The sequence below is a fragment of the Aquila chrysaetos genome, chromosome 5 (assembly GCF_900496995.4).
Source record: "Aquila chrysaetos chrysaetos chromosome 5, bAquChr1.4, whole genome shotgun sequence".
NCBI classification, from domain to species: Eukaryota; Metazoa; Chordata; class Aves; order Accipitriformes; family Accipitridae; genus Aquila; species Aquila chrysaetos.
Genome location: NC_044008.1, coordinates 10,434,577 through 10,448,421, shown reverse-complemented (window position 1 = coordinate 10,448,421; position 13,845 = coordinate 10,434,577). Strand labels below are relative to the sequence as shown.

The 13,845-nt window shown below is 44.9% G+C and overlaps 1 protein-coding gene across 11 annotated transcripts in view; it reads right to left on the bottom strand.

Moving 5' to 3' along the window:
- PCLO (piccolo presynaptic cytomatrix protein) overlaps positions 1-13,845 on the bottom strand; it is a 396,208-nt gene that overhangs the window by 370,644 nt on the left and 11,719 nt on the right. For 9 of the 11 annotated variants that reach the window (XM_030013405.2, XM_030013406.2, XM_030013409.2 and 6 more), the window contains exons 1-2: positions 9,191-9,644; positions 2,659-3,907 (exon numbers count right to left, since the gene is read on the bottom strand). In XM_030013405.2, coding sequence (XP_029869265.1) covers positions 2,659-3,907; positions 9,191-9,435 — 1,494 coding nt within the window. In that variant the 5' untranslated portion in view covers positions 9,436-9,644. Of the gene's footprint in view, positions 1-2,658; positions 3,908-9,190; positions 9,645-13,845 lie in introns of those variants that run through there. The other 2 variants (XM_030013414.1, XM_030013412.2) reach the window with 2 other exon arrangements.

Genomic DNA, 13,845 nt, shown 5'->3' with positions numbered 1-13,845 from the left:
AAACTTGGCAAAAAGAACAGCAGGAGAAGTCAAAGTATAACAGGAAGAGGTGAAGATATAGCCTGTAAGTGCATGGGTAAGAGACAAAGACTTCTGGACAATAACACTTCAGGAGAACTTAAAATAAGAGAAGCCCAAAGAAAAAACTTGCACTATAATCAAGAAAACTGACAGCTAAGACGCAAACCATGGTTTTCATGCTAGACAGGAAGAAATGTGTAAACTATTGTAAAGGAGGAATCAGAAAATTTTGTTAATAATCTAAAGGGAAACTAGAAGTAAAGTTTGAGAATAACTCAAGTGGGAACCTCTGCAGCTGAAGTAAGTAAAATTTTTATATGCACCAGAGCAGGTTCTATTACTTTGCTCCAACTGTTCAGTAATAAAGTCAGATGTGATTTTCGTTGCACTTCACTGCAGATTGGAGCAGGACACCCACAATGAAGTTTCACCAAGACAGCTGGTGGTGCAAAGCTGAGCAAATGAGAAGAGTCTGAGTGGGTGTCAGGAGATTGGAACTAATAGCTGAATAAATTAGACGTCCAATACCTTCATTACTGAAATGATTTCATCATGAAATAAATGCATATCCTGTGTTTATTTCAATGTGTAATATGAAATTCAAATCTGCTTTTACATATGTATGCAATCAGTTAGTCTTAAATACAGCTGTATTTATTGTCTTAAAGTCCTGAATTTCACACTTACAGAGTACCCGCTTCAAAAACTAGTAGTTATTCACAGAATTTCCAAATACTTTGAGATCTTCTTATATAAACTCTCTCTCTCTCAAAATCCATTTAATTTGAACATACCAAAGTTGTTGACCATTTCCAGGTAAAATCTGAAGTTTTTAAAGGAAGAAAAACTTGGAACTCCAGGAATACACTACAGAAATAAACAATGTAGCACCCACAAATAAATGTAAGAAATTTTGGTCTAAAAACATTCTGTCAGAACTTGAAGGTAATGTTTTCTTACAAAAGTTCCTCTTTGCCTTTAACATCAATGCATCACATTTCTTGTCTGTTATACATAAATATCTTTTTTTACCCCAAACTGTCCAGAACAACATGCTTGATGACCTTTCCTCATATAGGCTTTGATCCTATATAACCTTTGAGCACCTGGTTAGTTGCAGATGCTCTGAAATTTGTGCACATGGCTGTTCAAGTCACTTCTTTTCCAGTCCAAGCATTAATGCCAACTGTCTCAATCCTGAGTTTCCCTAAACTCAAACAAGAGAGTACACTCCTAAACAAAGCAATGCGCTAGCAATGGTTACTGTGATTAGTCTTTCAGGTTTAAATTTGCAATTTTAAAAACAAATCAATAAATAATATACTTGCTGGATGCAAAAAGCCTGCTATTTGTTACCAGGTACCCACTAACAAACATGCACACTAGAAAGCGACGTAACTGCTAGCAATGTTGTTAAATCACTGTGGTACTGAGCAAACAGGTTGCCCAGAGAGGCTCCGAAGTCTCCATCCCTGGAGATATTCAAAACCGGCTATAAGCAACCTGCTTTAGGTGACCCTGCTTTGAGCAGAGGGTTGGACTACATGACCTCCAGAGGACCCTTTCAGCCTCAGCGATTCTTTGATGCAATGTTAAACATAGTGATATTGTTTGTCAGGTTCAAAATACAGTAGCAGTCTGTACTTCTTCCTATCAGTATCTCTGATCAGCTAAACTAATACCAAAACAAGACAAAAATAAGCTTCCCAAATACTCCTTCTGGCTATTTATCACTAGTTAGTCTTTGGCGCCAGGTCTGCTATGCTTGAATTTCTATAAATTGATAAAAGTGTTGGTACTGAAAACAAACCCAAACTACATTGCAAATTTAAAATTAGCATATCAGGATGTATGAGAAGCTGCTCAAGCAATAGGAAGAGATCAGACATTCATATGAAGCCTTATTCCCATGCAGAGCAAGTAAAGGATATGTATAAGCACGTAAATCAAGCTACCGCAAACATCAGGTTAAAATAAGTTCATTTGAAGTCCTAATATTACTTTCTATGCCATTTCTATGTTATATAATTACAGCAAGAATGGTGATCAAGGTTAGAAATAGTCCATAGAGATCTCATTCTTAGCATCCCACAAGAATGAAATAACCTGAGTATCACCAAGTTAAAACTCATGACTCAGGCTTTCAGCTAATGAACACTCAAACAGTTACAAAGCAAATCCCCCCCATGTACTTTTCCAAAACACCCACTGGAGATATGAAGAGTCATTTTTATGGTTTTTTTGCTTAGTTAGTTCTTATAGCAACAAATTTTATTTATTTATAAACATAATAGCATATGACTATTGTGGGTCAGATTATAAAGGTAGCCAGCGAGGGCTTGAAGTCAAGCAAAATGGCAAAAAAGTCCCGGTGGGGTTCCTCCTCTTTTTCTATGAGGAGATGAGAACACACTTCTAAACACTGTACAAACAGAGAATCATTACCTTCTTTTTTCCTCAATTTCACCCCCTTTTACTTGTAAGCAGTTTTCCGAAATAGCATGATTTTTTTCACTGAACTTCTTAAGGCCTCAAGTGATCACGATGACACATTGTAACACATCCGATGTTTCAGCATAAGGAAGGTAAACTTAATTTTCTGCTCTAGTAGCGAACATCAGTTTAAAAACTACTCACCTCTGTTATATGAGGATTAGGATTGAATCCACACAGGCTGCAGACTACAGTATGACACTGTGTGCACGTGTTGTAATTGGCCTTTTCTGGAGCATGCAGCAGCAGTTCAGTGGTTGTGCAAAGAGGACAGAAGGTTTTCTTTGGGGCGGACTCAGCGGGTTGGGTTGCACTGGCTTGCTTTTGCTGCGAGGGTTTTTCAGGCCCCGGTTGCTGGCCTGGTGGTTTTGTAAGTCCTGGTTGTTGTGCCGGGGGCTTTGTGGCCCCTGCGGTCTGAGAAGATGGTTTTGTAGGCCCTGCCTGTGGTGGCACTTGTTTTACAAGCCCTGTTTGCTGCGGAGGTGGCTTCCCAGATCCAGGCTGCGATGGTAGTTTTGCAGATCCTGTTTGCTGAGCAGATGGCTTTTCAGGTCCAGGTTGCTGAGAAGGCTGTTTTGGAGGCCCTGCTTGCTGGGAAGGTGGCTTTACAGGACCTCCTTGCCGTGCCGGCTGTTGAGATGGTTGTTTTACAGGTCCTGGCTGCTGCGATGACGGTTTTGTGGGAGGTGGTGCTTGGGATGACGCTCTAGCATTGTCTGTTTGCTGTGGTGATGGTTTTGTTGGGCCCGATGAAGGTTTTGCAGAAGTTTGCTGTTGAACAGGCTTTGTTGGTTCCGACTGTTGGGGTTGAGATTTTTGCGGTCCTCGTGGCTGGGACGGTTGTTTCGCTTGTTCTAGCTTAGAGTCTGCTGGGTGACCAGGGCCTGGTTTCTGAACTTGCTTTGGTTCCCCAGGCTGCTGCTGAGGCACTGGTTTGGAAGACTCAGTTTGCTGGGGGGTAGGTCTGACGGGTCCTTGTTGTTGAACAGCTGGCTTTGGAGACGGTTGAGCTGGATGTTTTGCAAGGCCCCTCTGCTCCTCAGGTTTCCCTTGCTCTTTTGGGGTAACTTTTTGTTTCCTACCGGCTTCTTCATGGGCTGCATCTGAATCTGATATCAAATCAAACGGATTGAATTTGTTCACAACTGAAGTGACTGCACTCAATGGATTGGCTTCTGAGAGAAAACTGGGCATCATACTTGGCTTCTGATCTTCTTTAAAATCAGTCCTGGACTTTGATTCCCTTAGACTAATAGAAGAAGGGCTCCGTCCAGGTGCCCGTTGTTCTGTCTTCAGCACGTCTACTGTTCTGCTTTTACTTAAACTTGGTGGTCCTGGATCTGGAGGCTTACCTGGTTGCCTGAGATGGTGGCTTGTATCAAGCTCAGGATGTCTGCAGACAGAAAATGTAATAAAATTAAAATAATGCAGAGTACTAGAAAAATGAGATAAAACAAGACGTATCTGTGGCCCTGGAAGTGCTCTGGTAACACTGTGAAGTTTCTCAGGTGCTTAAGTGTTTGCAAGACCAAGGCTTATAACATAAGGTGCACGTAAAAAGTATTTAAATAAAAATTATTGGTCTGTAAAGGCTTATACAAGTATTCAGTCATAGATGGATTTATTATTCAGAAAATAATCTAATAAGACAACAATATTTAACCAGATAATTTTCTCTTCAGAAATCTGAAGAGCTGAAAGGTACCACTTCCCATTTTACCTAAATCCAAATTACTAACTCGCCACTCTATCCCTTGGGATACAAACATAGGGAGACAGAGAAGACTAAAAGAAACAAGAGATGTCAGAAAATTAGCAGATCAAAGCATAGCCATACAAGAAAAACATTACACAACACAAAATGTTTAGGTACTTGTCTTTGGCAACCTGTACAAAGTTTGGATATTTCTACAATTCAATATGCAGCAAGGATTTAAACTCCTAAAATCCAAGCACATTAAGGAGTATATGCTTCTTTTTGAAGTATTTATTTTGCCACGCATCCACTCACAAATTAGAAGAATTTTCAATTAGATAAAACAGACGCCAGTTCACAGAATTAGTCCTGAAGCTTTCTTTTTTTTTTTTAAATAGAACTACTGTAGAGCTTCCTCTCAGCATCACCCCAACAATTCACATTGCCCAGAAATAAAAATAAAACCTCTCATTACATAAAGATTTTTCCCAGTTCTCTAACAATAGTATTTTTCTGTGTTTTCATATAGGAGAAAATAAAAACTAAGCATGTAGGAACAAAAATCAAGATCACGTCTTCGATGTGGCATAGTATTCTACTTGTTGCTATACTTGGCTGCAGCTGGAGGAAATAATATTGTATTCAATGCTATTGCTAAAGGATGTAGTAAAATATTCTATTCAGTGCTATCACTGTGCTTTGCTGGAAGATACAGTGTTCTCTTCAGTGCCACAACAGTGTTGAAAATACAAAATTTTCAGTTTTCACTTTGGCAGATCCAGTTAACTGTGATCTTGTTTTTCCTGACATGACATTTCTTCCTGGGTATTCATAAGCAAAATAAACAATCACTTATTACATTTAACTTTATTCTTTAACTAAAAAATAAATAAATAAAAACCTGCACAATTCTGTTTAAGAGTTTTATCAGAATTCTGCAGAATTATATATAGTAGACACATTGAAAAATATATTTTACACTGTTAATGTTACCACAGGTTTATTATTATTTCTGATTAATATTTAGAGTTTTCATTACATGCCTAGCAATGGCAATATAAAAGGACAAAGCTAACTGATAGCCATTTCTGTGCTCTTAATTCTCACAATGTGGGATTTTCTCACAATCTTGTATCTGTTTTTTTTTTTTGTGATTTAAAAATTTCCACATGAAATGCTTGTTAAGGACAAACTATTTCCAGCCTTCCATAACTCCATTTACCCTTCCCCATTCTTGTAAAAGTATTGGCCATAATACTGGGAAGTTTACAACTACAGACTGACATTGAACAATTCTAATTAATCTGGAGAATCAGAAAGCCTCAAAAAAAAAAAAATTTTGGCTTTATTTGACAAGAATTTTCTTATTTTTAAGCCTTCTAAATCATGAAAAACCCACTATTGTTTTAAAGTCTTCAATCCAGACTCAACAAGCAAAATCATTTAGTCCACCCTCACTTAATTCTTTTATTTTGCTGCTGTTTCTCCTCACTTTGGTCTTGATTCACAGAGCTCATCTTTATTCATTTACCTGAATATTATAGCCAAATCAAAGCTTTCTTTGGAGTCAAGAGGAGATTTAACAAAAAGACTATTGGTGTCTTTCTTGAATGTCATAACTATAAAAACCTATTTAAAAAGGCATGTCTTTTTCCCATTCATCAGTATAAATAGTTTTAAAGAGAAGTGCAATAACTACACAACACCAAAATAGTTAGATCTTTTCATATCTACAGACAAGATACGTATAAACTTATGCACAGCCCTAGGGGCTAACTTTTTTTTAAGTCAATAGAGTGATGGCATTAACAAAAATACATATTTATTCTGGAAAATACGCCATAAACATACTTTGTAAGTGTGACACTCAGTAAGACTTCTTAGCATTTCCTCTCAAAACGAAGCAATTTTTTTTCTGTTAATGTCTATTGAGAACAACTTAATGAACTGAACCCCCCCTACCCCAAAAAAAAAATCCAAAACAAAACAAAGAAAACCAAACCGCTAACCAGCTGCATTAGATGGCTCATATATTCAGTTTGGTCATCTAATCCTTTCAGATGATGTGGAACAATTCTTCAGCAAGTGGACACTGACACAGTTAAGAAGTCATTCAATGAGGCTAGAACAACTGGTACTTGCTTACAAAGTGACTGTGTATGTTTCAGCTAAATCCCTTAACCATGATTTTTCTGAAGACAGGTAATTGAAATAGGATAGAATGATTTCCATAGGTGCTAAGCATCCCAAACTCTGAAACCTAGAGAATAAAATGTTCAAAGAAAAAAAACCAAAAAGGTACATTTGATTTAGGCAGTTCGCTTCAGGTGCTCTAGATCTAAATGCTTATATTAAAACGCATAATAAATATTTATTGCATTTATTTAGCTATTGCATTTTTGAAGACTTAAAAGCTCAAAGCCTATAGAAGTCCTAAAAGCTACAGCATGTATTTTATGGTGGTAAACGTGCAGCTATGTTTCCTGCTACATACATCACTTACTATTAAGAAGTCTGTAGTTGCAAAAATTGTTACTTCAGGATATCATCAATCATGACGAATTTGTACACTTCAAGACTTGGGTTGCTTTAGAAGGGGAATGAAAGCATTCAGAATAGGAAATAATTATTAGTCTCTCCGGTAAGACTAGAAAACAGCTAATGTTATGATGGAAATCACAGGGGAAAAATCCAGTTAACAACATGGAAAAATCTAAGAGACAATGCAATAGGGACACTGTCATAATGCTAGGCTATATAAACTGGAAGCCAGAATTTCTGTTTTGATCACTATTTCAGTCACTTAACATTTGGATTGGCATTACCGCGCTAGAAAAAAAGCTGTTGGGAACTACAGTTGTGGAGCATCAGTTAAGAGGTATTTTCCACATCTGATTTCTTTGGCCACACCGACTAAAAAAAAAAAAACTTGAGGATAAGGAATCTGAGCCTCAGCAGGCTAGTTCTTTACTTAAGTTGAAGTGTGGAAAAGGCTGATCCTTAGTCCTCAGTAGAGTCTTACTCCAAGGGTTTGGATCAGGTTCTTAATATTTATTCCCATTGTTGGCAGATTCCAACAGCAAAGAGAGGTGTGCAAGATGAGCAAGTAAAACCCCGAAACAGGAGCAGAGACAAGTAGTAACCTCATTACAGTGTGACAGGCACAAAGATGCTATGATGGGAACTGCTACATTCCCACAAGAGAAGCTAGTTGATAAGTTATTGAACTGAATGTTAAAATGTCAACTTTGACTAAAAGTTAAAAGGCTGTAATTCACAAATATAGAGACTTTACTTTAAATGGAGAGTGAAAGTATGGTACGCTAACAAGATCAAAGTAGTTTCTGATGTCATAAATATGTTTGTAGGAAAGCAGCCATTTATAAATGCAGAAATATTCACATTGCAATGAGCTTAGCCTATTCTAAAATCTTCCAAGGACATTTACCTTACTTTTTACTGGAACATTAGCATGAAACAATAAACTTTTAAAGTCTTTGCTCATAGACTGTTATAAAAGAGCGAATTTTGAGTTTAGTTTCACAGAACTAACTAATATGATTTTTTTTTTTCATTAGCGTCTACAGAAGCTGGGTTGAGCCCTGAACTGAATGGAAAATTATATTTTACATACAGTGTTAATACCTGTTTAATAATTATGCCAAACATAAAATAGGGAGATTTGATTTCCAGTTTTAAAAAATGGAGACCGTCATCTCAGGTATAATCCCAATGACTCCAGTAGTTTGCCCAAGCATGAATTTGGTCCCACCCTCCTTGCTTCTCTTCTCCTAGAATTCACTTATATAAACCTGACATTATATAAACTCAATATGCGTTTATCTAGGGTGAGGTCAACACACAAGAACCCTGTTCAACAGTCAGCCGAGGAGGCTCCTTCCTTTCAGCATCCTCCCTTAAGACAAACAGCACACCCGGCCACGGAGACGGAGAGCAACAGAGAGACGCCGGCCCCGGATGAGGGGCCGGGGGAGCCGGCAGCGGGTTCAGCACCGCGGACAGGGGCACGGGCGGCGAACGGCGGGCAGCGAGCGGGGACGGCCGCCACCGGCACCGCCACCGCCACCGGCACCGGCACCGCCGCGGAGAGCGCCGGGCCCCGGGCCGGGGCGGGGGAACGGGCTTGTTGCGCTGTCGGGCAGCGAATTAACTACGGGGCAGGGGAAGAAAGGGGAAGGAGATTACCCTGGCCTTCGCAGAGGCACAACGAGGTAAAGCCATCACTATCCAGAACGCTGACTCCCGTGGCAATCGGTTTAATCTATTATTTCGCCTCTCTGTCCCCTTTCGACAAAAAAAAGGAAAAAAAAGGAAAAAAAAAAAAGAACAAAAATAAGGGGGAAAAACAGACTGAAGCAGACCTCCTCAATCCACGACTATCTAATGAAGCCAAACGACAGTTGCAGAGCTTAAGAATTGGCAGAGTGATGCCTAGCAAATACATCATGCCCACAAGCTTTGAAAGCTCCAACAAGAATCTCTTCCTGCAGAAGGAGAAGCTTACAGAGCCCACCAGCCCTGGGGAGAGCTTCCCTGGCTACTACTATCCGAGCCGTGGGGCACTCCAGCCCCGTAAAGCGCACACACACACACACACACACACAGAGAAAACCGAAACGTCGCCTGCAAATCTCTCCCCTCCCTAGACACACAAACTACCCGTGCTCCGGAGCGGTGCGAGGGGAGGGAAGGGGAGCGGGCGCAGCCCACTGGAACCGAGGACCGCCGTTATTATTAGAAACCACCGGAGTGGGAAAAGCCGGAGAGTGCAGGCTCCCGTCCCAGTGCCCGCACTCGTGCAGCCGCCCCCTTCCCTCCCTCAGCCAGCAAAACGCAACGCCTGCTCCCGATGCGGCGGGCCCGGCTCGTATTGCGACTCGCCCCCCGCCCCACCGCGAGAAAGACGGAGAAGGGGGGGGGGAAGGGAGGAGCGGGAGAAGGGAGATTTTCCGTGCATGCCTTTGCATGGGAGGCGGCTCCGCGCCGGCGAGGTTCCCCCTGGGCAGCCCCTGCGCCCTTGACATGACAGCGGCGATCTGCCTCCTCTCCTCCTCGCTCAGCTGGCTCAGGTCCGCCTCCACCCCGGCCGGGACCAGGCGCTCCAAGGGGGCCGCGGGGCCGCCGCCATCCCCGCCTGCCGCCGCCGCCCCTTCGGGGAAGGCGCCCAGCCCTTCGCCTCCTTCCAGGCTCGCCTCGTTGCCCATGGCCGCCGCCGCGGCTCGCCGCTCGCCGCCTCTCCCCTCGGGCGCAGACCGGGCGGGGCGGGGGGGGGGGGGGGAAGGCGGGGCGGCTCCGCTCCCCAGCGGGCGGAGCGGCGGGCGCTCAGGGCTCCGCGGCCGCCACCACGGCCCCGCGCGGCGGCAGCGTCGGGGCCGGGCCTCGCTGGCCGCCGCCGCCGCCGCGGCTGCCGGGGAAGTGCGGCGCCGCCAACCAGCCCGCCGCGCCGCGCTCCGCCGCCCCGCGCGGCGCATGCTCCGGGCGGCTCCCCCGCGCACACCGCCGCCCCGCGCCCCGCCCCGCGCCCCGCCCTTTAAAGGCACCGCGCACACCCCCCACCCCCCCCACCCCCCCCCAGCCCGCCCGCTCGGCGGCCGCCCGCACCGCCCCACCCCGCTCGCCCGCCGGCGCTTCTCGAGAGAGCGGGCGGGTCCCGGCGCCCACCCCCGGCGGTGCTGCCTCCCGGTCTCCTGCCCTCTGCCACTCAGGATGTGCTCGCAAAGCAGCCGAAGCTTGACGGAGCCCAGCTGGCCCAGCGCAGGGGGCAAGCGCCCGGAGGACGCCCGTGCGAGCGGGCCCCTCAGAGCAGAGCCGACGAGGTCAGGCTGCTCAGGGCCACGAGCAGCTGAGTTCCGAACGTCTCTAGGGATGGAGATTTCCCAGCCCTTCTGGGCCCCTGGCCCAGCATTTGGCCGCCCTCGTGACGAGCGGCTCCAGGATGTCAACGTTGTTCCAGGATCGGTGAGCCCCAAACTGGACACAGTCTCACAACTGGTGAAGATATTGAGAAGAATCACCTTCTTTAACCTGCCGGCTGCACTTGAGGTAGCACAGCCCAGGCTGCCGCTGGAATTCTTCATCACGACGGCATGCTGCTGAAACATGCTCACCTTCTCATCCACCAGGACTTTTTCTGCACCGCTGCTTTTGGGCCAGCCGGTCCTGGCGCGTGGAGTTATTCCTTCCCAGACGCAGGACTCCGCACTCGCCTTTGTTCAACTTCACGAGGTTCCTGCCAGCCCATCCTCCTGCCTGTCAGGGGCCCTGCAAACAGCAGCCCTGCCTTTCAGCGTATCTATCGTTCTCTAAGCTGGCATCATTCGCAGGCTTGCTGAGCGTGCATTCCATGCCTTTGCCCACATCATTCACAGAGACATAGAATATTACTAGTCAGAACGCTACAACTAGTATCAGGCCGCCAGTTGGACTTGAAACAGCTAACCGTAACCCATCTGAGCCTGACAGTTCAGTCCAGTTTTCACCCACTGTACAGGTCTCACTAATTTGGCTATAAGGATATCATAGTTGATCGTGCTGAAAGCCTGGTGGAATGTGATTTGCCTGGGGTAAACACATGCTGTCTGTTTCCAATAACCTTCCTGTCCTTCGTCTACTTGGACATGGCTTCCAGGAGGATTTGCTCTGTAACCTTCCCAGGCAGGGAACTAGCCACATTAGTCTAACTGCCTTGTAGTTCTCTTGTGGATCCCCTTTCTCGAAGGCAGGTGCAGTGCTTGCCCTTTCTGGTCACTAGGGAACTTTCCCAATAACCCTTTGAAGATGATAGAGTGACTTTCCAATAGCATCAGCCACGTCCCTCAGCACCCTTTGATCCACCCCATCTAGTCCCATGAGCTTCTGCATATCCAACTGGTTTAAGTCCTCTCTGTCTTACTCTACTACAGGTCATGCTTCACTCCCACATACTCTGACGCTCAGCTCAGGGACCCGAGAGACTTAGAGGACAAACCTTACCCATAAAAGCCATGGCAAAGAGCCACTAAGTACCTCCGCTTTTCTATGTTCTTTGTCACTTGTTTTCCTGCCTCATTGATCGGGGGCCAAATTTTTCCCAAATCCTTCCTAGAGATCTTACTAAACTGTGGCTGTATTTTGAATATTCCAATGTGTCTGTTAAACAGCTAGATCTTCACAAATATCAGCTGTTTTAGCTACAGGGATGTGACAGCATTTGGTGCTCTTGCTTGTCTCCTTCTTTAGCATCAAGACTATTTTTCTCCAGACACAGCTGTATGCAGATCAGCCCCCAAAATGACCTACATAAGGATGCCATCCAAATATTTATAGTACTCTTGAATTGTAACCATCAGAGATCATTTTTTTCCAGTACTGATTCACAATTAATAATTAAACTAGTAGCAGCTGGGGGCTTCCTGCTGTATGGGGCTTGCATGGCAAGGTTTTGGTAGTGAGGGGGGGCTACAGGGGTGGCTTCTGTGAGAAGATGACCAAGACGGACCCACCACTGGCCAAGGCCGAGCCCATCAGTGACATTGGTAATGCCTCTGGGAGAACACATTTAAGAAAGGGAAAAAAGTTGCTGTGGGACAAAAACCGCAGCTGGAGAGAGGAGTGAGAATATGTGAGAGAAACAGCCCTGCAGACCCCCAGGTCAGTGAAGACGGAGTGGGATGAGGTATTCCAGGCACCAGAGCAGAGATTCCCCTGCAGCCCGTGGGGAAGACCATGGTGAGGCAGGCTGTCCCCCTGCAGCCCAGGGAGGTCCATGGGGGAGCAGATCTCCACCTGCAGCCCAGGGAGGACCCCACGCCGGAGCAGGGGGATGCCCAAAGGAGGCTGTGACCCCGTGGGAAGCCCACACCGGAGCAGGCTCCTGGCAGGACCTGTGGCGCTGTGGAGAGAGGAGCCCACGCTGGGGCAGGTTTGCTGGCAGGACTTGTGACCCCGCAGGGGACCCATGCTGGAGCAGTCTGTGCCTGAAGGACTGCAGCCCGGGGAAGAGATCCACACTGGAGCAGTTTGTGAAGAACTGCAGCCCGTGGGAAGAACTCATGCTGGAGAAGTTCGTGGAGGACTGTCTCCTGTGGGAGGGACCCCACAGTGGAGCAGGAGAAGAGTGAGAAGTCCTTCCCCTGAGGAGGAAGGAGCAGCAGAGACAAGGTGTGATGAACTGACTGCGACCCCCATTCCCTGTTCCCCTGCACCACTGGTGGGGAGGAGGAAGAGAAAATTGGGAGTGGAGTTGTGCGTGGGAAGAAGGGAGGGGTAGGGGGAAGGTGTTTTAAGATTTGGTTTTATTTCTCATTATCCTACTCTGATTTGATGGGTAATAATTAATTTTCCCCAAAATTGAGTCTGTTTTGCTTGTGATGGTAATTGGTGAATGATCTCTCCCTGTCCTTATCTTGACTCACAAGTTTTTCACTATTTTTTCTCTCCCCTGTCCAGCTGAGGAGGGGAGTGATAGAGCAGCTTTGGTGGGCACGTGGCATCCAGCCAGGGTCAAACCACCACACATACTTTTCTCTCAAGTGACTTTAAGTTACATATCAAAAGAACAGCTCAGCAGAGAACGTGAGAAAGCACGGAGGGAAAATCCTCTAAATGGAGTAGCATGGCAGAGGTGGATGCCTATTCACACGATGTTCTAGGTAAAGACATCAGAGAGGCCTGTGGAAGAGGTGACACACAACACAATCACACCTGAATGAAGGTGGATTCACTGGGCATGTGAAGGAAAGATAAAATTTCAGTTAAAGGTTTTAGATTGAGGCAAATACACATCCCTATTCATTTAGCACAAGTGAACATCATGTACTTAGGTATGAATAGATGTGCAAAGTGCTGCTGCATGGAAGAAGGCAAATGCACAGCAAAGACAGGGAAAGAGGGATTTAATCATTGAAAGCATTTGTTTTGCTGATACGTACTAATGTAAGCATTCATAGGCACTTAAAAATACACATATACTTAAATATTCTGTGGAGGGTGGTATTCCTGTCCTTTAGCTGGGTAGTCTGGAAGTTTATTAAGTTCCCAAATGCAATTTTTCTAAACAAACCAACCCCAAAAGCCAAAGAAGTAACTAGAGCTTTTGACTCGGACCTAGAAGTCATCTTACGTTTAAGAACAGATGGCATATGTCAGATATAGATGCAGACAAAACAATTGAGATCAAAGCACATTAAATTCACTCAATAAAACAGTTAAAACTGGGGAAATATCAGTTCTGCTAGAGCTTACTGATCAAAACTATAGACACTGTTCTTATTTCACTGTTAACACGTCCTGAGATAGAAGACAGGGGGAAAGAGACATACAATGCCTAACGAAGTAAGCTGAGCCCAAATGGAGGCACAGGATGAGAAATGACCTGTGGTGGGAAGTTCACTATTGGCTTCACTGGAGCCAAGGATGTCACCTTAAAATGGTTATGATTGCAAATATCTTGGGGATTTTTGTGGAAACTGGCTCTTTTCACAGTTCTGTGACATTTACCTTTTCTTATGAAACAGCGTGAAATCAATAGTTATCTGGCCCAGAAGTCCCACTGCAGGCCTGTTTTCCCTACATCCCATAATTTCCACATCTTTCTCCATATATACTTCACAGTCTGTCCAAAAGTGACAACAACT